The sequence below is a fragment of the Hippocampus zosterae genome, chromosome 3, assembly GCF_025434085.1.
Source record: "Hippocampus zosterae strain Florida chromosome 3, ASM2543408v3, whole genome shotgun sequence".
Lineage (NCBI taxonomy): Eukaryota > Metazoa > Chordata > Actinopteri > Syngnathiformes > Syngnathidae > Hippocampus > Hippocampus zosterae.
In genome coordinates, this window is record NC_067453.1 from 14,132,833 (window position 1) to 14,160,362 (window position 27,530).

At 43.3% G+C, this 27,530-nt stretch overlaps 1 protein-coding gene across 2 annotated transcripts; it reads right to left on the minus strand.

Annotated features, from left to right (window-relative positions):
- siah1 (siah E3 ubiquitin protein ligase 1) lies at nt 1-26,273 on the minus strand. Of its 2 annotated transcripts, XM_052061793.1 has the most exons (6): nt 26,029-26,273; nt 8,889-9,174; nt 8,729-8,785; nt 4,112-4,293; nt 2,978-3,274; nt 1-1,677 (listed from the first exon to the last, which is right to left on the minus strand). In XM_052061793.1, exons 3-6 carry the CDS (start codon nt 8,736-8,738, stop codon nt 1,306-1,308), a joined length of 861 nt encoding a protein of 286 aa, XP_051917753.1. In that variant the 5' UTR covers nt 8,739-8,785; nt 8,889-9,174; nt 26,029-26,273; the 3' UTR covers nt 1-1,305. The 2 variants fall into 2 exon arrangements, with proteins under 2 accessions (XP_051917753.1, XP_051917752.1); XM_052061792.1 differs by lacking the exon at nt 8,889-9,174 and having other exon boundaries at nt 26,029-26,272.
- Nucleotides 26,274-27,530: the final 1,257 nt, after the last annotated feature.

Below are 27,530 nucleotides of genomic sequence, written 5' to 3' on the forward strand. Positions count from 1 at the left end.
TATGAAAAAGATAAATTTATTTCATGACATGTTAAAACAGAAAAGGTAAAGGGGGGTCCAGTTGAGGGAGAGCAGCAAGATGACGGCAACTCCACATGAAGAAAATGCTCACGTTTATTAACAAACAAAAAAAGAGGAAAGACGACTTACCACAAGAGGACATACGGACAAACATGACAGGAGAAAGAAAAACAATCCGACCAGGAGGAGGAAAGAAGACTTGTTTGAATCTACAAAGACACCGCGCCTTGCCACAAGTTTGACAACCACCTGTTGTTTTTGGGAAGCAATTGGACAAACAATAAGGATCATCGCCATGTAATATCAGTAGCATCCTGGTCACTGAGGAAGAGAGATGGTGCAGATACGCTGGCCAATTGGTTCACCTCTCTCAATATATTGAAGAAATCCCCCAAAGAACATTTGACTGAACTGAATTGCTGTTAATTCACCCCCCCCCCCCCTTGCTATTCTTCAAAACAAACAAGACTGATCTTTTTTTCTTTTCCCCCCTCGGTCGCACACACGCACGGTCATCCACAGTCATTTTTGGGGGTGTGGAAAAAAATCCATCCGAGTCTTCACAAGGCTGTGAAAGGAGCTTGTTGAAACATCAATAAAAAACAATCAACTTATGTGATGAAACATGTGTCCGTTGCACAGTCGTCCGTGCTGGCGGTGGCGGGGGGGACTGTAGGATGTCCCAAATTCCCGGAGCTACATAACTTGGTGGCACAGCCGTTGACGACAGATTTGGCTGTGTTGTCCGGGGCTACACAGGCAGCTGCAAAACCACAGCTGTCAGTCGGAAGATGGGGGGGGGGGGGGGGGGGGGGGGGGGGGGGGGGGTCTGTTCACATGACGCTAGATGGCTTGTCAACTGCCTAGCGTGGATCATGGGGTCTGTGTGATATCAGGTAATGTGTGTGCATGTGTGGTGGAGGTGAGCAACTGGACGAGCGGACACTGAAACAAGAATGGCGAAGACACTGACAGATAACGCCTAGACGAGTAACCGGGTGAGAATGCGAGTGTGAATCTCACACGTATGTTTGTTTTGCGTGTTTATAAGGCTGCGGTCACCTCCACACCCTCCTCTGCTCATGTTCATCCACCCGCCTCAGTTCCTCACGGCTGCCCGACAAGACAGTCCGATACCACATCCATAGTGTCTTCAAATAGTCCGACGGAGACCGAGCCGAGCTGTTTCGACCCTATCCAAATGCCTGCCGAGTGGTTGACCAACCGACACCCCAGTCACCAGACCCCTCCCCCCCATCCCCTTTGGCTTATATCAGTGAGTTCTTAGCACATGGAGATGGTCACGTTGATGCCTAGGTTGCCGTTCTCGGCAAAGAGCTGCGCGATGGACGTGTCGAAAACCAGACAGTCGCTGTTCATGATGGCGGTGGCGATGCCCTCGTGGATGGAGCGCGGCGTGGCCTCCCAGGTCAGGCGGCGCCGGTGGCCGTTGAGCTCCAGCCGATACGCAAAGTTCTCCGCTTGCTTGCGAGTCCCAATGAGCTGCACGATGGCAAAGAACTGTTGGTGGCCGTCGTATTTCTCCTGCTTCTCCAGCACCAGCATGAAGTGGAAGCCGAAACACGACTGCATCATCACCCAGTCCACTGCGCCGGGCAGGTTGATGTCCGTGGCCAAAAACACGATGTCCTCCCCCTAGAAAAGACAATGGGGACGCTCACTCAGTTCAACTACAAGCCGGTAAGAAGCTTTACATCAAGAACAACTCTGAAGATCAGCCAAGTTTACTAGATGGGTTGAACAAATAATTGCATCCACGTTCCTACATTGGCCACAGCCCTTGATGACTGTCACCTGTGTGAACATATTTAGACCATTATTAACCGTCTCGGCTTTCGCTATACATTATTTCCCCTTCAGGACAGCTAGATACATAGCAGCACAGTGGTGAGCACATCCGCCTCACAGTGCAGAAGTGCAGGGTTCGATTCCGACTCCGGCATTCCTGTGTGGAGTGTCCATGTTCTCCCCGTGCTGCGTGGTTTTTCTCCGGGTACTCCGTTTTCCTCCCACATTCCAAAAAACATGCGTGGCAGATTAATGGAGCACTCTAAATTGTCCCTAGGTGCAAGTGAGAGCGCAAATGGTTGTTCGTCTACGTGTGCCCTGTAATTGGCTGGCAACCGGTTCTGGGTATGCCCCGCCAACTGCCCGAAGACAGCTGGGATAGGCTCCAGTACCCCCGCGACCCTTGTGAGGATAAGCAGTTCGGACAATGGCTGGACCTACGGATGGAAATAAGTGTTCAGGTTTCAAGCTGTAGGGTCAGGGTTTCAAATTGGGATTTAAATCTAGGGTTAGGAAGTGGCTGACAACCAGTTCTGGCTGCGCGCGCGCACACACACACGAAAATAAATGCTTCCTCTTGTAAAAACACCCCTTGAGTCAAAACATGCGTAGTATCGTACTTAGGAACCTTGATTTAAAAGATCCGGAACCAATGAACTCCAGCTGTAACGGACAGAAAACAGTCCCCCCAAAATGCCCCTTTTTACAGTAGCTGTCCATATGCCTCACTTTTGGGAAAAATAGGCACTATAAGGTAAGCAGCTGTAGCGACCATAGTAGCAACCCTGACTGTGCTCCTCTCTGGTGGAAGCAATGTCAGTGTAAGCAGAGCGCATCAGCAGCAATGCAGATTTGGAAAAAAATAAAATAAACAAAAAACAACAAAAACTCAGAGCCCAATGCAAACCAAAATCTGGGGAAAGAAATGTCAACTACATTCTAAATCCCAATTCCCAATCGTAATATTCGGGGTGCGTGTGTGTGTGTGTGGGGGGGGGGGGGGGAGATGCTTTGAATTTGTATATTTGATTGAAAGAAACAAAACAATAGCTGCCTCTACTTTGATCATGCTGCAAGCATGACATGAAAACATTGTCAAAAGCGCCACCATGTGGACAATCTGCTCAGTGGCGAGGCGAAGGCTGACCTGCAGTGTGGTGATGGACTTGTGCTGGTGCATCAAGTGAGGCATGACGGCATCCAGGGAGCCCTGCCACTTGCAGGAGGCGCCGGGACACGGGCACGAGTACGGCCGGAACTCGCACAGCTCCTCGTGCTCCGTCTTGTCGGTGTGCGGCAGTGTGACTTCGCAGCCCGACGAGGCGTATTTGCACGGGAAGAGCACCGAATTGGCCACCTTCTCCATAGCCAGGTTCCTGATGGAGCCCAGCGGCCCCCGACATGTGGGGCAGCAGGTGAGCTTGGGCCGACAATTGGAGCATACCTGAGAAAGGCGGGCACACGGACACAAAATGACTTTGGAGGCGAGAAGACTTTGAACACTAAGACCAAAGTCGATCGCCACCAGAGTGAGAATAAGTCTTGTGCGCATAGCAATCATGCCATTTGGAAGCTCCATCCAAAAACTATTTGCGAGCCCAATAATGAACACGTCTTGACGGACACTGGCCATCAAACCTCTGCTTTGTGCAACACCTTGAATCGTGAAAAGACAAATGTTTCATCGGCTTGCCAGCAGCAGCTCATTTCACTTGGCAGTCACTGTGAATTGTTTTTTTTCCCGCCGCCTGACAGGCCAACGGGAAGTAAGTATTGTTGGATTTTATTTCTTGTGATTCCACTTGTTCTCTATTAAAAACAGCATTTCGGTGAGTCCTCACATCTCACAGAGTGACAGTCTGTTGAAGCAGCAGCTTTCCATTTCTCTGACAATATTTTCATTTGGTTTGAATAGCCTCGATCACAAACGCCCCAGATGCTGTTTGTAACGCAGCAGTTTTGAACCCAGAGCACAATAGTGCTGTTTTAAGGGTCATTTGGACTGCGACATTTTGAGCGCTTGTCAAGACCAAAACTTTGAGCGCGCACAGAACGACAATATACCGTATGTCATATCTGATATAGAATGCAGACGTCAAAGGGCATCGATTTGATTTGAGGTGATTTTCATGCTATTTGGTGATGAATAAAAACCAAATCTGGCAGTTGGTCAATTGGGCTGGAATGACCCCAAACAATACAGCAAAATGATCTGCAAGGTGCATTTTGGCACCCATTGTGATCTGCTCAACGAGAAATGTCCAAGCGGGAGATTCCATACCAGGTGACCCGACTGGCACTGAAGGATGGGGGGCAGGACATAGTCGAAGCACACCGGGCACTCAAACAGGCTGGCCAGGTCACTGTTGGAGGCGGTGGTCCCTGACAGGGTGGGCACGCGCTGGGAGGCAGGGCACTTGGATGTTCCTGTGGGCAGCGCGGTGGCAGTCTGGCGACTCATTTCTGATTTGGGAGGAAAACCAAACAAACACAAAGGAGGGAAAAGGGCCATGAATGCAGGCCGCGTTTTGATTACGACATTAACTTTTAATGCCAATTAAACTCAAGACTACAACAGCAAGACTATGGCTTGTGTTTTGTTTTGTTTTTGTCTTTGCCTTGAATGTATAAAGAATGTCATGATGTCATCTCACCTCATTTCATTTCTTACAATATTGTGATATTATGAGTGCACTAACATAGTTTTTTCCTCCTAGTTTGAGAGCAAAAAAGTGGTATTAATTAAATGTGACCATTTGCAAATCACAAACAAGCTCTCCCAAAAAGCCTGCTCTGCTCGGAAAGCAAAGAAGTGCAAGGTGCTATGAATAACTGATGAATTAAATGAACAGAATTTCAGAGGACAGAAGGAGTGAAAAATGTCCAATTAGCGAAAGAGACGATTACAAGGGAGTGTGGGAGAGTCACGACAATGACCCTGCATAATTCAGCCTTATATCGACGTGCCCACACTCTGACAACACCGATCCCAACTGCAAAGGCTCAAACTGACGATAAGGCGTGGGAAGTGAACACCGAAAAGTATTAAGGGATAGAACATGAAGATCCAAATAGCAGCAGCAGAACAATCAAACTGACCAGTATTGGGCTCATAAATTTACTTGCCATGCTAGCTAATAATAACAATCCTCTCTTTTTCTTTTTTAAATAGAAAGGTGAAAAAAACTAACACAGAAGTGGAGGAGCAAACAAAAGGCAAATATTGATAAAAGTGCCACACCGACTTTTATTAGTTTTCCGTGTGTGTGTGTGTGTGTGTGTTAATATGACCGGGCTATATACTCCGCCCCTTAAGGACTTCTTTTTTTTTTGTAATCAAGTTGCACAGTTTATAGGTCGCATTATTGAAAATTTTTCAGGGTGATTTGTATTTTTGTGTGTGTGTGTGTGTGTGTGCGTGTGTATGTGTGTGTTTACAGCACAAAAACGTGTCATGGGACCACAGCTGTACATAATTTATCTCCTCTGTAGCTTTGTTTTTTTTACTTCTGGGTTGGTCACAAAATCTATATTTTCAAGGTGAATGCTGCTAATGCAAATGCCCATTTGTACACACATCTGCTGCGATGGGGATGATTCCTTAGTGACTATTAATAGCGCTTTTTAGCTGGCGAGCATACCAGCAGCAGCAGTGACATAAGACAGCAGCAGAGTGACTAAATTAGCACACTGAGATAGTCCACGGTCAGGGTCATGCCCAAACGACATAACCAGGCAAGGCAGGTCCATGTAGCCAATGACTCAGTTGCCTAATCCGTTTTAAGGCCAACACAATGACCGCATAAAGGAGAAGAGTGACTGATGCATTACAAATACGGTATAAATATTTAAAAGGATTATTATGGGTATTCATTTCAGCACATTTACACTAAAGAAGAGCAAATTCAAAGGTCGGATTGGTTAGATGTTTGTGAAAGGGAACCTTTGCCTGATCAGTGGGTAGTCTGACAAACATCTGAGTCAATTAATAAAACGTAATAGAGAAGTGTATATTATAGCGTTATCTTGATGAGTGAACGTGCACACACCTCGCAGCTACACCCGGCGCCGGTCAAACGTTTGTCTATCTAATCTTTGTCCAAATAAAATGAAGGGTCGCCTCAGTGAAAGACCTCAAATAAAAGGATTAGATGGCGCAACGGTGTCATGACAAGTATGAGCAGCTTGGTGGTTCTACCAACACCAAGCCTCAGTTCAGTCGACTGCGCGCGACTGAATGGGGTAACCAAATTGCTCCCCATTTGTATATATATGAGGTGTCTGCGTTTCAAGCGCTTTTTTTTAATGCCAAAAATGGGCATTTTTTTCAAGACAAGACAAAGACAATATGGTAAATACTAAATGGACTGCGATGATATAGTAATTTCATCCACTAAAGTTAAAAAAATAATAAGCAGTTAGCATCTCCATTTAAATCAAGGGTGTGCAAACTGAAGTGCCACATATGGGGAGGAACTAAAAATAAAAACAAAAATCAAAGTCAAGTCAACTGTATTTATGGAGCACTTTCAAAAAGCCATCGCTGCATACAAAGGGCTGTGCATGGAGAAAAAACTAATTTTAAGGACACACGGACTGCTTGTTCATTTAACCTCCGTGGCATTTTTTTTCTCGGTGACAAGCAACTACTGGTACAGTTCAAAACATGTCATGAACCCCGTCTCTGGGCATACCCACCATATTTTCTTCCTGCATGACCACCCGATTGATCTCTGCATACCTAAATTTGGCACCAAAAAGAATATTTTGGTACTGGGTACATAAAGCGTTTTTGTCTGTCATAAAAGAACCAAAGTTCTGTACTCAGCTCTGTAAGATAAATGCCCCTATATGGAGAGGAAAAAAATGGGTCTTAAAAGGGTGCATTGTGTATGAAGTGCTGCATGGTTTTTAAGAGTGGATGGGAGAAGTGTGAAAAAGAGCATGGAAAAACATGACATGGCAGTGCAACATTTTCCGATGGGGATTTGGACACTTCAAGTGGTGACTGGCAACACATTTGGGCGGCAGTCCAGCTGGGAGGGGACAGGAGAACCGAGGTGAGGCGTTTTGCTCCATCGGACTTACCTTCAAGTCCTTAAACAAACTACTTTAAAATTTTCAGCTACTTTTCTAAACCAGGGCATTATAATACATACTCGTCTCTCGCTGTGCATGCTTTGAAAAGATATCTGCAAAGGTTTCTGATCATATTATACAAAAAAATTAAATAAAAATCACCCATCTATCCCCGTCGTACAAAACAGATTTTCCTCATGTCACAAATCAACCCATACCAGCATGCAATATTGCAATAATAAATCAGCCTTTCTGGTTTGGTCTGTTTTGCTGTGCCAACGAGACTCAACAAGCCATTCGTAACTGTTTCGTTTTTCTCTATTAGAAATCAATTTTTAAAGGAGAGTCGAGTTGAGAGTCAAAGCCACTTTTAAATACCGTATTTTCACGACTATAAGGCGCCATTAAAAGTCTTAAATTTTCTCCAAAATGGACAGGACGCCTTATGGTGCGGAGCGTCCTTTATATGCGCTGAGTTCCAAAATCTGACTGACAGCCGACACGCTGTTTATATCGAGAAAAGGCGGAAGTGACTGTGGCCAGGCATGCGGGAGAGAAGTCGGCCAATCAGGGAAGGGTGGGCGTGTATATATACATATATGGAGAGGGAGAGAGAGAGAGAGAGAGGGAGGGAGAGAGAGAGAGAGAGAGAGAGGACAGGCCAGCTAATCCGCCAATGGTGAAGGGTGGGCGTGTAAGTGGACGCCTCAAGCCAGTACCAACACTTGTATAGAGTGTGGCAATGTGCATTGTTGCAAAACAACTCCGGTTTTGGTTTCTAAGAACCCCTGAAAATAAATTCGACAAAAAGACACGCCTACGAAGCTCATTTCAAACTTAAAGCCACCGGTTATGCTTTTGGCATGCGTGCCCATCTCACAGCAGCGGTGAAAAAACAAGTCAAGCAAATGAACTCTGAGCTTGCCGTTATTCCCGGAGGCCTGACTAAAGAACTCCAACCGCTGGACATTGGCATCAACCGGGCGTTCAAAGTAAAGTTGCAAACGGCATGGGAACAATGGATGATCGGTGGCAAACACAACTTTACAAAGAGTGAGAGGCAGCGCTTGGCGAGTTACGCCACAATACGCAACAACGAGAGGGAACGCAGCGTTTTTGATGGATTACGGTACTTGCACAATTGTTCAATTCTTTCTACACACACACGTGCTGCCACCATGTTTCGCTCTGTTCTTTACTTTCAAATGTGGGAAACCTTCACACGAGAGAAATGTTGACTTTGCTGTTGCTACTCCTTCTTTCCGCTCGGCAATGTGTAGCAACTCACACTAGCATGTGATGCATTCAATTACAACTGAGATGTGCAGTCCTCTGCTTCTGATACAGAGGATGAGGACTTTGATGGATTTCTGGGTGATGATTGATCGAAAAATGTGAGAACATTGTACGATGGCTAAATAAAATACACCCAAACTCAGTTCTGCTTTCGTTGCCTTTTTAAAAACGTGTTTTTATCTTATCTGTATGTCTTGGCATGCTACCGTATGCTTCAAGCTAACGTGTTAGAGTGCGCGCATGCATGCCGTATGTTTTAAGCTGGCGTATGTTTTACCACTGTAAAACTGCGGCCATTCGTACGATGCGTCCTGTGTATGTGTAAAATACAGAAATGTCACGCATTACTGAGACTGCGGCCATTAGTACGATGCGTCGAATAGTCGTGAAAATACGGTATCTTGAATCCTTTTGTTTGCAAATTCAATACTTTTAAATATCGTAAGTTGAAGATGTGAAGCACATCGAGTTACCTTGTGTATCAAATGCGCTCTTTAATACATAGCTGTGAGAAACAACTCACCTTCGTCCATAAGATTTGCAAATAAGGCTTTCGTCTTCTCTTGAAATGTAGGGAGCTCTGTAAAGAAAGAAAAAACACCCATGAAGAATTGGTGTATTGACTGACAAAACACACTAAATTTGTTGGTTACAAATAAATGGACAAATGTGTGACAACCTACAGTATATCCACAAGATTCATATATTGGTGCGCCAGCCTCACAGTGCAGAGGTGCAGTATTCGATACCCGTGCCTGTATGTGTTTTCTCCGGGAACTGCGGTTTCTTCCCACATTAAAAAACATGAGTGGCAGGTTAATGGAACACTCTAAATGGTCTCTAGGTATGAGTGCGAGAGCGGATGGTTGTTCGTCTATGTGTGCCCTGCGTTTGGCTGGCGACCGGTTAAGCTTGTCACCCCCTGCTGCTCGAAGACATCTGGGATAGGCTCCAGTACCCGCTGCGACCCTTGTGAGGATAAGCGGATCAGGAGAAAAAAAAATACCGTTACTAGTCGCATTTTGTAGCAAATAGTCCTAATTTTGTGACGCGTCTTATTATACGGTATTTTGTTCATATACCTGCGGTGTATGCTGCAGTTTTTGTGTTATAAACAGTTTTAGGACCATATATTTTTGCATTTTAGTACTTGTGCTGTTGGTCGTTTCCCACATAAAGAAATTCTGCTTTCGGGAAAGATTGGACAACGCAAATATGATTCCTTACCTGTGTGTGTGTATATAATATATTAGAGCTATCAGTTTAGCGCATTTTTATTGGCATTAATTTAAACGGGATACATTTTTTTCTCGCGAGATTAACGCAGAGCACGTCACAGCGGATGTTACGTTGCTCTATATATAAACCAGAAACAAAACAACAAGCGCGCTGCATAGGACCACGCACTTTGTTTTGCCAGCCACCGAAAATGGATAATTTTAAAGAGTTTATGAATGGAAAGTTTACTTTTAAAAAGTTGCCAGATTGCTCCACTGACAAGACCAAAGTTACCTGTATCATACAGGTATACGATGTATGCCACTGACGCGATTGTTACTTGTTTGGAACCATTTTGTGTGGAGGTTACAGTGTTCCGTGTCCATATAAATAGAGCAGGTGGAGCTTCTCTATGTTCGTCTGACAGTGACGGTGCACTGCAGTGGTAGTGACCTAGCGAAAAAAACGTCTCCAGTGTTGTCATCGAACCAAGTGTAGTCATCTGAAATGATGTCTACACAAAACCGTAGAGAGACTTCCGCGCAAGATGGACCAACAGAATCAACATAGCCTGACTGCTGTGTTCAAAGCAAACTTGAGAAAAACGAAGTATGCAACCATGGTTTAAATCCCTCTTCCTCAACTGGCGGACCGCGATCCACGACCGGCCGCCGACCTCCTCTGTACGGACCTCCTCTGTCCGGACCCTCGGCAAATTGTACAAAATAATAATTTATAAAGTGATTTTTAGGTTACACATTTTATATTTGTGAACTATAATCTGCGCATTACCGCGATCGCTTGTTAAAATTATCCGTTGTATATCGTTGTAAACGAATCGCGGGAGGTTTCGATTGTGTGGAGTTCTGCTCCAGTCTACATCAAAGATCTTTGCAGCCGTTTAATAACAGAACACCGCAACATGGGAAATGAACATCACAATGGTGTCTTCAAATAATATTTGCATGCCTTAGACATTGCATTCACCTTTAGTGGAAGAAAAGCACTGCACATCCCTGTGCTCCCTTGTGTCAGTATTTAAAATGGTTCTTAACTCCTCTTCTGATATATTTTTTAAGTGATTTCAGAGGGGATGTGAAAAGGGGAATTGTACAAATGAAAAGGATATTTTTGTTTTCATGTTTGGCATTTATTTTGGTAAATTTAGTATTTTGTTTTGTTTTGTTTTTGTTAAATTAAGGGAAAAAAGACAACTACTGTTTAACAAAGTTAATATAAAAATGTCTTTCCCTAAAAGGGCTGTTTCTATTATTAAGCAGGCACAACTTAACAAAATAAAAGAGTTCCTGTGCCTCAACACAATACCTCTCATTATTTGCTGTGTACTGGCAAAGTGAATAATTGTTATATTCATGCACCCCATTATTGGTTGGTTGTGAGGAGTGTCGATTTGTATAAGCTTGCCTTGACCATACTAAATGGGCATACAGCCCTGCTCCCCATGACCGCCGTGCATGGGACCGGACCTTGGTCTTATTAAAAAAAAAAAAAAGTGGACCGACAGCATTTCTAGTTGAGGACCACTGGTTTAAATCCTCTATAGGCTGAGTTCTAGTTTACCTTAGATGTGCACATTAAATTGTTATATTGCTCTGTTTTGGTTCCATAAAAAGACCTGTTGAAGCAGCTGTTGTGTGAAAAAATATGTTTTTCACTGTTGTTGATGGACGGTAATATTGTGTGAGAGATTATGTGTGAATAACTGCTCCAACTGAAAAATGTTCATTTAAAATTGAAAATCGAAATTGTTATTTCAGTAAATATTTGCATTTTGCACATAGAAAACTGATTCATTATTCCATGTTGATGAGAGCATTAAAATGGGGGGGGAAAAAAATAGGACAAAAAATATCAAAGGAAATTCAGAAATTATCAAAAATGTGTGCGTAATTACGATGAATTTTTAGTGAATGAGTTAATTATGACATTTGCATTTTTAATTAGATTAAATTTTTTAATCGTTTGACAGCTCTAGAGAGAGAGAGAGAGAGAATAATTGAAAAAATATTGTGGTAGATCATTATAAAACAGTGTTTCTTAACCTTGTTGGAGGCACCAAACCCAACCAGTTCATATGCACATTCACTGAACCCTTCATTAGTGAAAGATAAAAATATGATTCAAGGAGTATTCCTTCAGTTTTGTCCAGGACTGATTGGACAAGCCATGTAATGTGATCATTTGCAGCAGGCATGTCATAACTAATTGACATGTTGAGTCGAGTGTAACCTCCATGGCAGAGGCTCCGTCGAACCCCTGAGGCCGGCTCATCGAACCCCTGGGGTTCGATCCAACCCAGGTTGAGATCCACTGATATAAAATGACCTATATCCGCTCCTAGTTGTAAACGCCGAATTTTTAACCCTCGCACTGCTAGTCGTTTCTCTGATGCCTTTTATAACCTTTGCGTACCCTCGTCTAACACAGAGGAACTCGCCTCTTGGTTCGACTCGTCATGCCGTGCCATCCTGGATTTGGTGGCTACTTCAAAAATTGTGCTCCCAAAGCCTATACCTGAGCCATGGTTTAACGACATTACCGGCGCAGCTAGGCAGGAGTGTCGCAAAGCTGAACGCAAGTGGAAAAAAGACAAATTGCATGTCTCTTATCAAATTTGGAAAGACTGCTGGCATAACTACCAGGTCACAGTAAAAGAGGCCAAAAGAGAATATCTGTCGGACCTTATTCTATCTAACCGTCACAACCCACGCGCACTATTTAAAACGATAGATTCTGTACTCAAACCCCCTCTGCCTACTTGCTCAGATTCTTCACCCGAGATGTGCAATAGATTCCTTCAGTTTTTCATTGATAAGGTCTCTACAGCTAGGACTCCGGTCTCAAATACCGCATCTGACCCCTCTGTCCATGTTCCATGTTCAGCTGTACTAAATTCTTTTGATACCGTGTCCTTGGCGCTTTTGGAGGATGTAGTTCGCCAGACGAAGCCATCTGGCTCCCCTTGCGACTCTCTCCCCCCACGCTTCTTTCAGGAGGTTCTCCCGAGTGTTGGTGCATCGGTCTTGGATATCATCAACAGCAGCCTTTCTTCTGGTGTAGTTCCCCAACAGTTTAAACATGCTGTGGTCCAACCCTTGATCAAGAAACCTGGTCTTGATCCAGATGTGTTGTCAAGTGTCAAGGAAAGGACAAAATCTTCCTACTCAGGAAACTGAGGTCTTTTGGGGTTCAGGGGTCACTCCTTAAGACGTTCTATAACTCGGTGGTGGCCTCGGCCATCCATTATGGCATTGTCTGCTGGTCAGGCAGCATCTCAGCCCGGGACAGAAAGAGACTGGAGCGACTGGTCAGGAAGGCCAGTTCTGTCCTGGGTTGCTCCCTTGAGACTCTGGAGGAGGTGGGCAACAGAAGGATGCTAACTAAGCTAAAAGCTATGATGGCCAGTCCCTCCCCTCCAGCCCGCCCTGACAGCACTTGGTAGCTCCTTCAGCCAGAGACTGTTACACCCGCGCTGCAAGAAGGAGAGATACCGACGCTCGTTCCTACCGACTGCTGTCAGGCTGATGAATAAAAAATAACAATCATAATAATAATAATTAAATGATGTGAAGGAAAATTGTAAATAGTACTGCGATTTATCCATTTTGTGTTCATATTGCATTTAATTGATGTTTGTTGTTTTTTTCTCTTTCTTCTTTCTTCATACATTCTTGCTGCTGGAGGCTGTAAATTTCCCCAGTGGGACGAATAAAGGATATCTTATCTTATCTTATAAGTTACAGGCCCATTTCCAAACTGCCTTTCATTGCCAAAATTCTGGAAAAAGTGGTGCACATGCAGTTGAAACTTTTCTTGGATGAACATAACATCTTGGAGGTCTTCCAGTCAGGTTTCAAGACGATGCATAGCACGGAGTCAGCCCTGTTACGCGTTTCTAATGACATCCTCCTGGCAAATGACTCTGGAGACCACGTGTGTCTGGTTTTATTGGACTTAACTGCAGGATTTGATACAGTCGATCACAGTATTCTGCTGACTCGTTTGCAGCACTTGGTGGGCATTGGCGGCAGTGCTCTTGAGTGGTTTAGGTCCTATCTAGCTGACAGGACCTTTTGTGTCAGCCTTGGCTGCTCTGAGTCACGCACTGCTCCCCTGTCATGTGGTGTTCCACAGGGCTCAATTCTGGGGCCTCTGCTGTTCTCGCTGTATCTGCTCCCATTGAGTTCCATCTTAAGGAAACATGGTATTCCCTTCCACTGCTATGCAGATGACTGCCAGATCTATGTCCCACTGAGCAAGAAAGACGCCTTCTCATTAAGGCCACTCCCATCCTGTCTGGAAGAAATCAAAACCTGGATGGCACAACATTTCTTGAAATTCAACGAAAAGAAGACAGAGGTGATATTGTTTGATCCCAGTGGCCCTTGTACATTCCATCCTCTAGACTTGGGCCCCCTGTCTCCTTATTTGAAATCAATGGTCTCAAACTTGGGCCTTAAACTGGACAGTGATTTCAAACTCAATCGGCAAATTGGTGCAGTTGTTAAATCCAGCATCTTTCACCTTAGACAGCTGGCCAAAATAAAACCTCTCCTCTCACATAACACTTTGAGACAGTAATTCATGCCTTTGTCACATCCCGGCTCGATTACTGTAATGCCCTGTACTTTGGAGTCAGCCAGTCCTCCATTAAGCGCCTTCAGCTGGTCCAGAATGCCGCTGCTCGCCTCTTGACTGGTACTCGTAAGAGGGAGCATATAACTCCTACTCTGGCATCCCTTCATTGGCTCCCCATTCATTTTAAGTTATTTTCAAGATCCTCCTCTTTGTTTTCAAATCTCTAAATAATCTCGCGCCACCTTACCTCTCTGAGCTCATCCGCCCCTACATACCTGCCCGGCGCCTCAGGTCTGTGGACCAGTCTTTGTTAGAAGTATCAAGAACTAAACTGAGGCTCAGAGGGGATCAATCATTTTCTGTTTCTGGTCCCTCTCTCTGGAATGACCTCCCACTGAACATTCGGCAAGCCTCCTCGCTGCCCATCTTTAAAGCCCTCCTCAAAACCCACTTGTATTCTTTGGCGTTCGAATCGGCATGATTTTACTGCTTGGTGCTTTCTACCGCCTTTATTACCATTTCGTCTTACTGTTTATTGTGTATGTTAAATCGCTCCATGTACAGCACTTTGTATGCAGCGATGGCTGTTTGAAAGTGCTCTCTAAATACTGTTGACTTGTTGACTTGACTTAAACTAGAACTGAGCCTATAGTGGATTTAAACCATGGTTGCATACTTCGTTTTTCTCAAGTTTGCTTTGAACACAGCAGTCAGGCTATGTTGATTCTGTTGGTCCATCATGCGCGGAAGTCTCTCTACGGTTTTTGTGTAGACCTCATTTCGGATGACTACACTTGGTTCGATGACAACACTGGAGACATTTGATTTTCGCTAGGTCGCTACCACAGCAGCGCACTGTCACTGTCAGACGAACACGGAGAAGCTCCACCCGCTCTATTTATATGGTCACGGAACGCTGTAATCTTCCGCACAAAATAGTTCCAAACAAGTAACAATCGCGTGAGTGGCATACATCGTATACCTGTATGATACACACAGAGAGAAGAACAGGTAACTTTGGTCTTGTCAGTGGAGCAATCTGGCAACTTTTTAAAAGTAAACTTTCCATTCATAAACTCTAAGTATCCGTTTTAGGTGTCTCACGCTGCCGTGGCTGGCAAAACAGACACGCGGACGCGGACTTCTGCAGCGTGCTTGTTGTTTTGTTTCTGGTGTATTTATAGAGCAACGTAACATCTGCTTGTGACGTGTGCATCGTTAATCTCGCGAGAAAAAAATTAATCCCATTAAAATTCATTTAAATTAATGCCAATAAAAACGTGCTAAACTGACAGCTCTAATATATATATATATATATATATATTTTTTTTTTTTTTTAAAGCCGGTGTAGTTAGTGATGCCAACAGAGTGGCAGGGACGGACACACACACACAAGGATCCCCTGCGCTCAGCTCCCTAAGAGGCAGCGGCAGAGCAGTGGGTTTGAATTTGAAGATTGTTTGAAGTGAAAGGCAAACCAAAAGATACTTCTGTTTTGCCTGATCAAAAAGAAGCCTCGCTGGATGGCATCACCAAGGACTCGAGAGAGCAACAGACAGGTTCGTGACATGTTTGACGCTTCCAAACGACTTAACTTGAAACAGACGTTTAACGAGTGTAAATTATTTGGTGACAAGCAAGCTTGTTCCCTATAGATTGCATTTAACAAGGTCATAAATAATGTTGGTTTTTAAAAAATTGGGAGAACAAATGTGTAGCTCCTTAAACTCTTCATTTTAGCCTCTACAAGCCTGTTCATTAAAAAAAATGATGTAGATGTATTGTTTGAACAAATTAAATGCACTCTCACAGAGGATGTCCACATTCAATGTTAAAGCTTATATGGGCGATTCCACCAAATCGGTGGTATTTGCGTCCACAGGCGATTACATGAAAATACATTTTGATAAAGCATCCTCCACATTGATATGTATTAGGTCTAAAGTTAACATTTAATTGCCGCAAACGCCAGGGCTATAGTTCCTGTATTTAATAATATTAATGCTACAAACGCACAACGATTTTCAGTACAATAACGGTGACATAACCCCCCCCCCCCCCCCGAATTGAGATGGACCAATACACATTTAGAATTGTTCAATTTGTGTATCATCAAATTTATGAACGAGAATAAAGAGTGTTGTTGAAATCAAAATCATTATTTGAATGTACTCGATGCGGTAAGCAATTTGCTGCATTTTAGCTACAAGCGGTTGTTATTTCATCCACATGAAATTATAAAAATGGTCATGATAAGCATTGTTCTGAAACACCACATGTGTACTGTCCATTGTAATGGTGGTAAAGCCACACACAGTCCAGCTTGATTCGAGTCGACCGGTGCATAGAAGAGGGACGGCGCGTAAGCAGAAACAGGCCATGCGGCAGGTGGCGTGCTAGTTTCTGTTGAATTCAGCAGACGCAGCGATGAGCTTCTTTGTCAAGCCTTTTCAATTTGAAACAGGGCGTGGTCAATGACATGAGGAAGAAGCCAGCGATGAAAATGTCACGTCAATGTCATGTTTACCTCAGAAGTTGAGGTCTGTGATTCGGTCATGCATGTCTCTGTATGAGTGGATGCATCTGTCTCAAGAGGTGACCATTGTAGACTTACAAATGTCAGTATTCTTGACTGGCATTTAAGATAAGATAAGAAAACCTTTTATTAGTCTTGCATCTGTTGCATGTTTCCGCCGTTGCGACTTCGGCGGCCCGTGGGTTGTACATAAGTGTAGCTACTGAAGACTAAGCATTGTCTTCATACAGCTCCTGTCTTTCACGTCTTTTAGGGTTGGGTTTCACTATGGGAGGCCTACATTTTGTTTTAACTCTCGTTTACAGTCGGACATATGAGTGAGCTCTCATCAGCTGAGGGTGATGAATGGCCTTGAATGCGTCTGGCGTCTGGGTGGGTCTTTGGGCAGATGGACTCTTCCAACCGCATCCTCCCACTGTTTTCTTAAAAGGGAAGTGATTCAAAAAAAAAAAAAAACCTTCACATTATCTATGCAGCCGCACATGGCGTTTGAATTAATATTGCGTTTGTGGAATTTCTACTGTGAGACCTGTTTGATGTTCTGTTTAGGGTTCCTTCTAAACGATGGCTACATGTGTTTGTCCGAATATATCTAACATTCTGACTTAAGTATTCAACGAGCAGATGCTTTAACATTTCATATCAGATATAAGCTTTTTTTATGCAATTGCTGTATTTTCCTAGTGTCACACTGTTTTAATAATTTGGTTGGTCCTGTAATTTATACTAGGATGCAACTTATACGAATTAAAATTGAAACTGGCACCCAAAATGCCACTTCACCAACCATGTTGACTTTCTTTTTGCGGTTGGAGAATGCTTTTGTTGCGTCCCCGCTGGTCGCCAGAAAGTGGCGGCAATGCAGTAAAAGCGCTCACCAACCACCAAAAGAAAGTAGAAGAAATGGACGAAGTTGTCGTAGTCATGCATTACCACCGGTGGCCATCCTTCTCTGTAGCATGCTAAAGAAGTTAACGGTACCACCAAGAGTACTTGCCAACCATGAAACGAACAAAGAAATGGAAGCTTCAGAAATAACAGTCGTCATGGTAATGATTGTATGACATACCACTTTAAGATTGCAGCTTCCTTATGCTACAACAAAGATTTATAGCACTAGGAGGCGCAATAGCCAACCTTTGTCCACGATGGGACGTACGAGTTGAGTAAGGTAATCCATTTTAAACTAAAAAGAAAATGTTTTCCCATTATTTAAATGCGCAAGTTTCATCCATCCTAAACTTGTTTGCTCCTGTCAGTACAGGGTGCGTTTTGGAGAGGCAGAAGTCAAATGGGCAGCTCATGTTTGAATTGTTTACATCTGTACTGCCTGACACACTGGTCTTCAGCCTTCCTCTTTTGAGGCAGTCTGAATAACAGACTGGCACATTTGAACGACGCTCTGAGATTCCGAATAGTCGCATTCAAGCAGTATGCGCTTGAAATGCAATTCCCAATCTGCCACGACGAGGGAATGGGTCCCCCTGGGCGAGAGTCCAAACTCCGCTGTTCTCTGCCTTGGCTCTAGCAAAACAAATTTCCCCTCCAAAATGCGACTTATACTCTCGGAGTGTTTTATAGTCCTAAAAATATGCTATACATACATTTGGCCGGGAATTGGTTTGATTGGCCATACTGTCTTTCAAAGCTGGAGGCAATGTGTTCAGGCTGTTTGCAATAAGCAGTACATTGTGAAAAGAAAATGGGGTATGGTGTCAGAGGGCAGCTCGTGGTAGAGCTTGCAGACAGGCAAGTTTGAAATCTGAGACTTTCCACGTTCAGTTGGACAGAGGGAGTGGTGGTGGGTGGGGGTGGCAGAGGGAAAGATTCAGAGAGAGAATGTCCACGGTGGCAACAGAATTAACAGTTCTGCCAACACAGCACTGACATGAGTAGGTGCATGAAGAAAAGAGAAGCAAGTGGGAATGGAGTTATTAATTTGGCTAGCGTATATACAGGGACGGGCGGGTGGAGGGGTGGTGGTGAGTTAGTCAGTGTGAGCATACTGTGTTGTTAGTGCTGACAATGGACACTGTCGACACCCCAAAGTGACACCTACTGCACTCTAGGAGTGGGAGACTGGAAGTCAAACAGTTCGGGAATTTCCCTCCTCATTCTCTTACCAACTACCTTTTTCCCCCAGTGGAACACCATCTGCCCAAAGCGGTGTTTTGCAGCAGCCATTCTGCACAACGGCAGCGTTTTGCTTTGGGATTGCATTTTTCCATTGAAGGCTATAGCCCTGAAAGATTACAGCGTAACTGCTGTTATGTTTTTATTTGACACATGCATGCTTCAAAAAGTGTCAGTGATTGGTCATTATTCATGTGACGTTGGTTAGGTTGAACACGCATTGACAGACTTAATATTAAGCTTCTAACTTCATTTGCAAAATGATTTGGAGCAGAAAGCAGTCTGTCCAGTATCTGCAGTAGGGTGATTATTGAAGTGAAAGTGTGTGTGTGTGTGGGAGGGGGTGGGGGGGTAGAAATCTATCGCGATATAGTCAAGTCAACAGTATTTATAGAGCACTTTCAAACAGCCATCGCTGCATACAAAGTGCTGTACATGGAGCAATTTAACATGCACAATAAACAGTAAGACAAATCTGTAATAAAGGCGGTAGAAAGCACCAAGCAGTAAAATCAAGAACAAATCTAAGTCATGCTGAGTCGAACGCCAAAGAAGACAAGTGAGTTTTGAAGATGGGCAGCGAGGAGGCTTGCCGAATGTTCAGTGGGAGGTCATTCCAGAGAGAGGGACCATGTTTCCTTAAGATGTTCACCTTAGATGTGCACATTAAATTGTTATATTGCTCTGTTTTGATTCCATAAAAAGACCTGCTAAAGCAGCTGTTGTGTGACAGAATATTTTTTTCACTGTTGTTGATGGACAGTAATATTGTGCGAGAGATTATGTGTGAACAACTGCTCCAAGTGAAAAATGTTCATTGTTTGTATTTACTGAAATTCTTATTTCAGTAAATATTTGGATTTGGCACATAGAAAACTGATTCATGATTCCAAGTTGATGAGAGCATTAAAATGGGGGGAAAATAGGACAAAAAATGTCAAAGGAAATTCTGAAACGATAAAAAATGTGTGAGTAATCATGATTAATTTTTTAGTTCATTTGAGGTAATGATGACAGTTGCATTTTTAATTAGATTAAATATTTTAATCGTTTGACAGCTCTAATATATATACACACACACACACACACACACACAAACACACATTGTGTAGTGTAGCCTTTATGCCATGGCAAAAAAATTGCACAATTGGATTATTTTGTTGATCTTTAAATGTTTAGAAAACGAATCAAGTTGATCTTTATTGCCCGATACCGAATCATTTGACAATCACATGACATATTTTCGTGCACTGTTTATACATTTATAAACTTCTTATAAATATATCGTACAACAGCCACATTTCGCGGCTTCCGCTGCAAGTAGCGATCTCTTATAATAAAGCTCAATATAAGCCAGATACTGATGCCTTGTATCGGTACTTGCCCATCTCAAAAGGTCACAGTGACATCCAAATGATTCTAATAGCTTAGCCCCCCTTCCAAATACCATAATCCTTTATGAATAAAGAGTTTGACTGAGCAGCTCACAACTGACCCGACCCTGGCATCACAGAGCGTTGGCCATTTCTACGCTGAAGTGACGTTTACTCACTTATTTAAACTTATTGAGCATACGTCGCAGTTGACACCAATCATGCACGCGTCATCAAACCAAAGCGTTTGACAAGCAGCGACAATCACGTTTCAAGACGCGTTCAGCCATGAGCTTGATCCCATTTAGAGAGAAGATAAATGGATGAATAGAGAAGAATGAGAACAACGCCGGCCATCAATAGGGGAGAAAGGTCATTAAATAGGCTCTGTTGGGACATCTGCGTACCGAGTGTACACACAGGCACATGATCTTTCATTCACAGAACCATTTACACAATGCCCTACACAGCTGTACGATTGGGTTACGGTTTTGAACGTAAAACATTTCGCGGAGAACCTTTGGTTTCACCCACTAGCTGTGAAACATGATCTCAGGGTTTTCCCTACACATGTGCTCCAAGTTTCCCTTGCTCACTTATGTATGTGATGGCTCACTGACAACTAGAGTGAGGTTGGCCACAAAAGCTTGAAGTCGCTGTCATGCACTTCAGAATGTTGTCATCTGCTAAAGCGGGGAGAAATACCATATCATGCATAGAATGATTTGCCCTGGACGCATTTCAACATAAATGCAATCCATTGACTCAGTCAGGACGTCTGTACCCAGCATTAGCGTGTAATAATCCTTTTCTGTAACTTTAAAAGATGCTGATTCTCTGAGCAGAACTGCAAGGAATTAAGAAATGGAAGTCCTCAACCTAATTGCCTCCTTACCGTACCTGAACCTGTGTGATCTCGTAGTTTGTGCGTGACAACAACTTCTTGGGAGTGTTAAAACGAAGAATTGTGCAACATCGATTAGTCGCAGCAATTGAGGCAAAATTGGTTTGCTGTAAAACCTAGCACAGGGAATGGAGATTCTGTCTCAACTACTTTGCAATATGAAGAAACAGAACATGGCAAGAGTTGTGCAAAACTTGAAGAGCAGCAGTGAAAGCAATTCGTAGCTAAATATTAGGGCTGTTCACACGGCAAGATTTGGTCCGGTGCTGCCCCAGTAGAGCGTTCACACGTGCAAATTAGCTTCGGCGTAGCCCCGGAAAAGAGTTTATACCGGACCAAATTTGACCCATGGGTCAAATATTTGCTCCGGAGCAAATGCTCGTTTGCGAAGCAGCACCGGTGTAAATTTGCACTTGTGAACGCAACTGGGTTAATTTGCTCCTGGGCAAATGCTTGTGAAGAGGACGTATGGCGAGAATGTGTTGCTTTCGTGCTCGGTCGGACTTCCGTGATGTGCTTGTTTCATAACGACACAAGACTTGGCTAGTAACATCTTTCCTTTTGTAGAAGACTGGACTGTCTCTGAGTTGTTTGTTCCTTTGTTGTTTGTTCACAACCCCCCGCCCCCCATAGAATTTATTTTGTGATTTCTTCTCTTGATTTTCTGTTTGGCGCATTAGTGTTTGCTTTTCTGAGTTTCATTGAAGTCATCGTTCATTTGCGTTTTCTTGGGCGGTCACTATCGAGCAGAAGGCATGGAGACCGAAAAGGAGAAGGACGTGCCGGTCTAGTAGTCACTTGAGTTATGTATATACAGTACGTTTTAAAAAGAACCAACAAGACAGCTCGTTTGTTTTCTGTCGTTTTGCTCCGCTGCAGAAACTGCCGTGTGAACGCAAGTGGGGCAGCCCCCGACACAGTGTCGGGGCTGCCACGCTCAGCGGCTTTGTACGTGTGAACGCTCCACACAATTTGCTGCGGTGCAAAATATATCGGTGCAGCGCCGGAGCAAATGTGTGCCGTGTGAACGGCCCTATTGACAACGATCTACCTCAAGAGTGAGTGCAGATGAGGTGATGAACCTTCCGTTAGTGTGCGATATCCTCATTTGCCACATTTAGGTCAAACATGCCCATGCTGAAGGCAGCAAGTGTTGCTATACAGAATTACAAAAATGCTTTGTAAAAATCAGCAATAGCAGTCAGACATTGAGAATTTTATGTACATTTTAGCAATCAAACTAATCGATCCATCAGCAATACAGTGAAACCCCGCTATGCGACCACCTCATTTAAACGACCACCTTAAAAATACGACCGGTTTTGTACAGTCCCAAATGATGATCCAGGAACAGGCACGAGAATACGCAAAGGAGCTTGAAAAGGACGAAGCCTTTAAAGCGTCCAACGGTTGGCTGGATCGTTTCAAACGAAGGCACAACATTGGAGGCGCTAAGCTATCAGGAGAGCGAGCCAGCGTAGATCCTGAGACAGTCCATGCTTGGAAACAGCGGCTACCTCAACTCACAAGAGGGTATGATCCCTGTGACATCTATAATATGGATGAAACAGGCCTTTTCTATCGAGTTCTACCTGATAAATCACTTGTTATCAAGGGTAGTGATTGTGCTGGTGGAAAGAAAGCTAAAGAGCGTTTAACCGTGGTTATGTGTGTAAGTGCCACAGGAGAGATTGAGAAGCCGTTAGTTATTGGCAAGAGTCTAGACTCCATCCTTTGCAACATTATGTCTGTAGAGTCTGGACTGCAAGAGGCTGCTTTGAAACACAATAGCAAGAAACGACAATCTACTTTGGATAGTTACTTCCCCTAAGAACCATAGTTTGTAGCTGTAGTTTTTTTTCTCTTGCCTTATACATACTGTACATAGACTATTCAAATGCTTAAATTTCTTTTGTGTACAATAAAGTTGCATGTACATTCCATCATTCATTACTCATTGTGTGTACATGACGCTACAGTATATTGTTGCATGTGAGCCACATTACTTCTGCATTATCATTACTGCATGCCACTTCAGAAATCAGACCACCCCGAAAATAAGACCACCTTGAGCAGTAACATAGGTGGTCTTATTTCTGAGGTTGCACTGTATTAATTAACTATTAGTAGTAGTATTAATTATTAGTAACTACATGCAAATATATGCCTGTTTCTTTTAAGGCACTTATAGTGCCGTTACGTAACTTTAAAAATTCAATTAACTCATTCAATCACAGGCTTTTTCACGGGAGCAAACCCTTTGAGCCCAGCCCGTTTTACTAGATTTGGACTGATTTGCAAGGCCCACGGATTATTGTAGTCTATTGCGATATAAACATGCAGACTACCAAAAGAAAGATGAGACTCTCTTCTTTCAGCTGAACAAAAGTGCGTTTCTATCTTTTTCCATTCTTTAGCAATTAAGACTTTCCTTCGACAAAACAACAGAAACACAACCACAAAAGGGGTTTTGATAGCAAAAATATTTATCTGCAGTGGATTCAACTGCGGTTCCTCGAGAGCCATATGCTGTCTGTTTTCAGACCTCGCCCTACTCCAACACACCTGATTCAATTGATTAGGATTGTTACAGGCTTCGACAGAGCTTGCTGATGACCTGATCGGGTTTATTTCCCCCCCTACCCCAGGTTTTCAGGCAGTTGTGCGGTGTGCTGTAATAACTTTTAAACAGGCCAGGTTGCTTTTCATTCTACACAACCGTCATTGTGTTCTTTAGTTTGCAGCATACAGTTGAGATAGAAGAGACAAAATCCCTCATCCTTCTCCTTGGTTGCAACTCGTTAACTCCAACTGATATCTTTAATAATACAAAAGCAGTACTTGTCAAACAAACAAACAGCACATTTTTGAAACATGGAGGTTATGCAATAGACTCCTTGCTGCGCAGGTGCAAGAAAATGTTAGGCGTAGAAAAAAAAGGAGTGTGTTTCCGGTAACCTGGCCGACCGAGAATTTCTACGTCAAACAAAAACTTTACGGTCTGCATTTTTTTCAAACAACCCTCTACATTTTTGTGTAGAGGGTTTACATCGGTGAAAACTCTTGCAATATTCAAGTTGAGCGCGTGCGTAGTTTGCCCCGTCGTCTGTCAACAACATTAAAACACGACGGCGGCCGCGATCTGCGACGACAGTTTAAACCGCGTTTTCTGTGTTACAGTTGCATGCTTGCACCGTAATGTTAAGAAAATAGCATCCATTGATGAATCGAAAAATCAGCGAACTATTTGATGAACACCACGGGCCGAGTAAACACCGAGGTCGGAGGAGGACGTCGGCTGAGGCGGCGGCGCGCGTCGGCCCCCCGAGTCCGGAGTGGGGAGAAAACTAAATAGGTGGCGGCGGAGCAGCGGGTTCAATGTCTTCTTGATTTATGTTTTATGGTTATTTTGTTTAAATATTTGATGGGAAAAAAAGATTTTTTTTTTTAAAACTGTCCGACCTACCGACCCCATGTTGAAATTTCATGTTACCGGAAACATAAGGTCTTTTTTGTTTGACCTTATGACATTTCAGGGTTTACAAGAATACTTACAGCCAAAAGTGTTTTTTTTTCATGTAATTATGACTTACTACATCATTTGCGCAGAGTGGGGTGCATTCTGAAAGACAATCAAATGTGGGTTTTGTTGTTGCAATAGGAACAGACCGATATGCTAAACCACTGTAAAGATGTAGTTCTTATATTTTTTTATTGTTATAAAAATCAATTCGGGTTTGACACTCCAAAAACAAATGGAGACGAATGCAGACCAGATGCAGACGAAAACATTTGACAGTTATAAACTGACCATTACTTTGATGAAATCATTCACTGCCAATGACATATTTCTGTATTTTAAGAATCCAGAAATTGCATCTGTGCTACATATTTGCTTTTTTTGCCCCAAATGGTAGCGTATAAAAGGAAGGTCTGAAAATGGCTGGCAGTTTAAATGTAAAAGGCTGCAACAACAAAAAGTGACTACATTATTAACAACCCTGGCTTGCCTTTCAATAAGAAATTGCGCAGGTGGCAATACATGTGCTATTGCACATGTATTGCCACCACAAGAATAACAACCGCAACAAATCAGTATACTTCAAGCAGTGTTAGAGCGCCACTGTTGATGCTTGGCTCAGTGAGTGTTGTTATGGCAACAGGCTACTCAGCTGATCACTTCGTTATTCATGAGCCCAATTAAGAAAGCCTGAAAGGTGCGTTGTGAGAGCGCATCGTCTTTCCTGAATTCAATGAAAGCGATAACAAATGTCATTATGTTTACTTCAGCTAATTTCATCGACATATTAGCTTGAATGTAAGTTCCAACTCCAGCCTGGAAAACAGTTTTTCGCCCTAATGTCGCTGATCGGTGAAATAAAGCTTATCTTAGACAGGAACATTAATCCCCACAAGCACAGACGCTTAATGACAAACTGCAGCCGAGAATGTACCAGCCCGTCCTAGTTCACTACACGCTACCACCAGGTCGACTTACAGTTGCCGATTGAAGAGGCAAGATAATGTTCCAGGACGGAGACGTTTCAATTACATTTTATGCTCAATGCTGACATTCAAGCCTCCGCTTGAAGCCAGGTCACTAGCGGGCAACCACAACCAAGTCGCTGTTCATCTTTTCCTCTCTCGGTCATCGAGCAAACTCAAAACTAACACAGGTTTAAGTTGAGCCAAACGGAGTCAACGAGAAAACTATGTGCTTTTAGAGGAAAACACACACGCACACACACACACACACACACACGACAGGCCTTGTCGTGACGGAGAACAGCAGCCTTAGCGTGTACGATCACGAAATCGATTAATTGTTGTCTTAGCGAGCCTACTCCCAACCCAACAAACGAAAACGTGTCCACTTGCTATAAGTAACGAGTTCGTCTGAAGGCGACAATTAAAATTGTACTTTAACTAGTGAAACCCGCAATACGGCTATCTTATGTTAGCCCACCCGAGCTAATGGAAGGGAAGCTAACGCTGTTGTTTTGACCACAGCACACTCGCTGCAAACGTCCTCTCGCCATTAATGGCACGGCCCGGCTTACCTCGAAAGAAATGTCCTTGACTTCAGCGCGGGTAAAACGGCGGATACGCAGAGAGGAGCTTGACAGTGGCTCGGTGTAGTCCGTCTTTCCTTGGTTAGCAGCAGGGGAACACATTCGCAAATTCTCGTGAGGCAGAGCCGAAACGCCAGGCGCTAATAGTAGCAACGAGCAGCCACTCGGGCTCGCGCACGGTTGTTGAAGTTTGCCTCGGGAGCGCGCCCTTACTCGGCTTCTACCCGCAGGCTCTCGCAGTACGTCCTGAGCCTTCAGCAGGCAAGGGAGGTGAATTTATTTGTTTTTAATCACCGACCGTGAGGCAAATTTCCCGTGATTGACTAAAACACAGAAATAAGCATAAAAAAACAAGATGAAAGGAAAAGGGGAAAATCAAGACAAAAAGCAGGATAAATGAACATATACAACAATCCAGTAAAATGACAAGTCATAAAGATTGTCCATTTTGAAATCATAAAATAAAAGCAACATTACGAAAACAATAAATGATATTTTCACAATCTTTGAAATTCACACTTTGTCACATCAAAAGTGCCATGCTTCATTCATACAAAATCATCAGAATCATCTTTATTGCCCCGTCACTGTATGTTAAACATAATCAATTTGATTAGGTTGTTGAAGTTATTCGTGTGCAATACATTTGCATTTGGTGTTGATATTATACAAATGTGATACAAGTGAGCAGTGCTGTACTGGCCATTTGTCTTAAAGGGCACATGCCCAATGGGATGGTTGTATTTAGGGCCAAATGTGGTGTTATTTGATTTTTATATTCCTCCATTTTCCCCAAGAGTTAAGGCAAGGCAGTTTTTTGTATAGCTGATTTCATACACAAGGCAACTCAGCGTGCTTCACACGAGCAAAAACACCACATCTACAATGCTAGATATAGCTGTGTGTCATTTGCATAACCGTGATAGCCAACGTTGACTTTCTGAGGCATATGGCATAAAGATAACATACCCATACAGAACAGAAGGAGTCCAAGGACTGACCCTTGTGGCATCCCACGTCTGATTCAAAACTTCCAATGGTCACAAAGTAACTAATTTCCTCTCTCTAAGTAAGACCTAAACCATTTCATGACAGTTCATTTTATTGTCACCCAAGTTTCCAACCTGTTCGACAATATGTTATGATCACTTGAATCAAATGCTGCATTGAAATCCAGTAAAAGTAGCACCTACACAATCCCTGTGTCAGTGTTCAACCTTATATCATTTAGTACTTTAATAAGAGTTATTTCTCGACTGTGATAAGGTCGAAATCGTGATTGGAATTTATCAAAAACTCCATTGGAGTTCAAGAATTTGCTAAGTTGATTAAAAACCACTTTATCGTCAAACCTGGATAAAAAAGGGAAGGTTTGAGATGGGTCTATAAATTACTAACAAGGAGACATCAAGCATTCTCTTTTTTAGAAGGGGCTTGATGGTGGCTACTTTAAAGGTTTTAGGAAACGTGCCTGTCTAAAATGAGCCATT

Excerpts from the sequence above, each read along its gene's own strand:
- siah1 (XM_052061793.1), bottom strand. Across the intron at positions 3,275-4,111 it reads AGTGCCAGTCGGGTCACCTG|GTATGCTCCAATTGTCGGCC; the intron begins GTATGGAATCTC and ends CGCCTTTCTCAG. Across the intron at positions 1,678-2,977 it reads AGTCCATCACCACACTGCAG|GGGGAGGACATCGTGTTTTT; the intron begins GTCAGCCTTCGC and ends TGTCTTTTCTAG.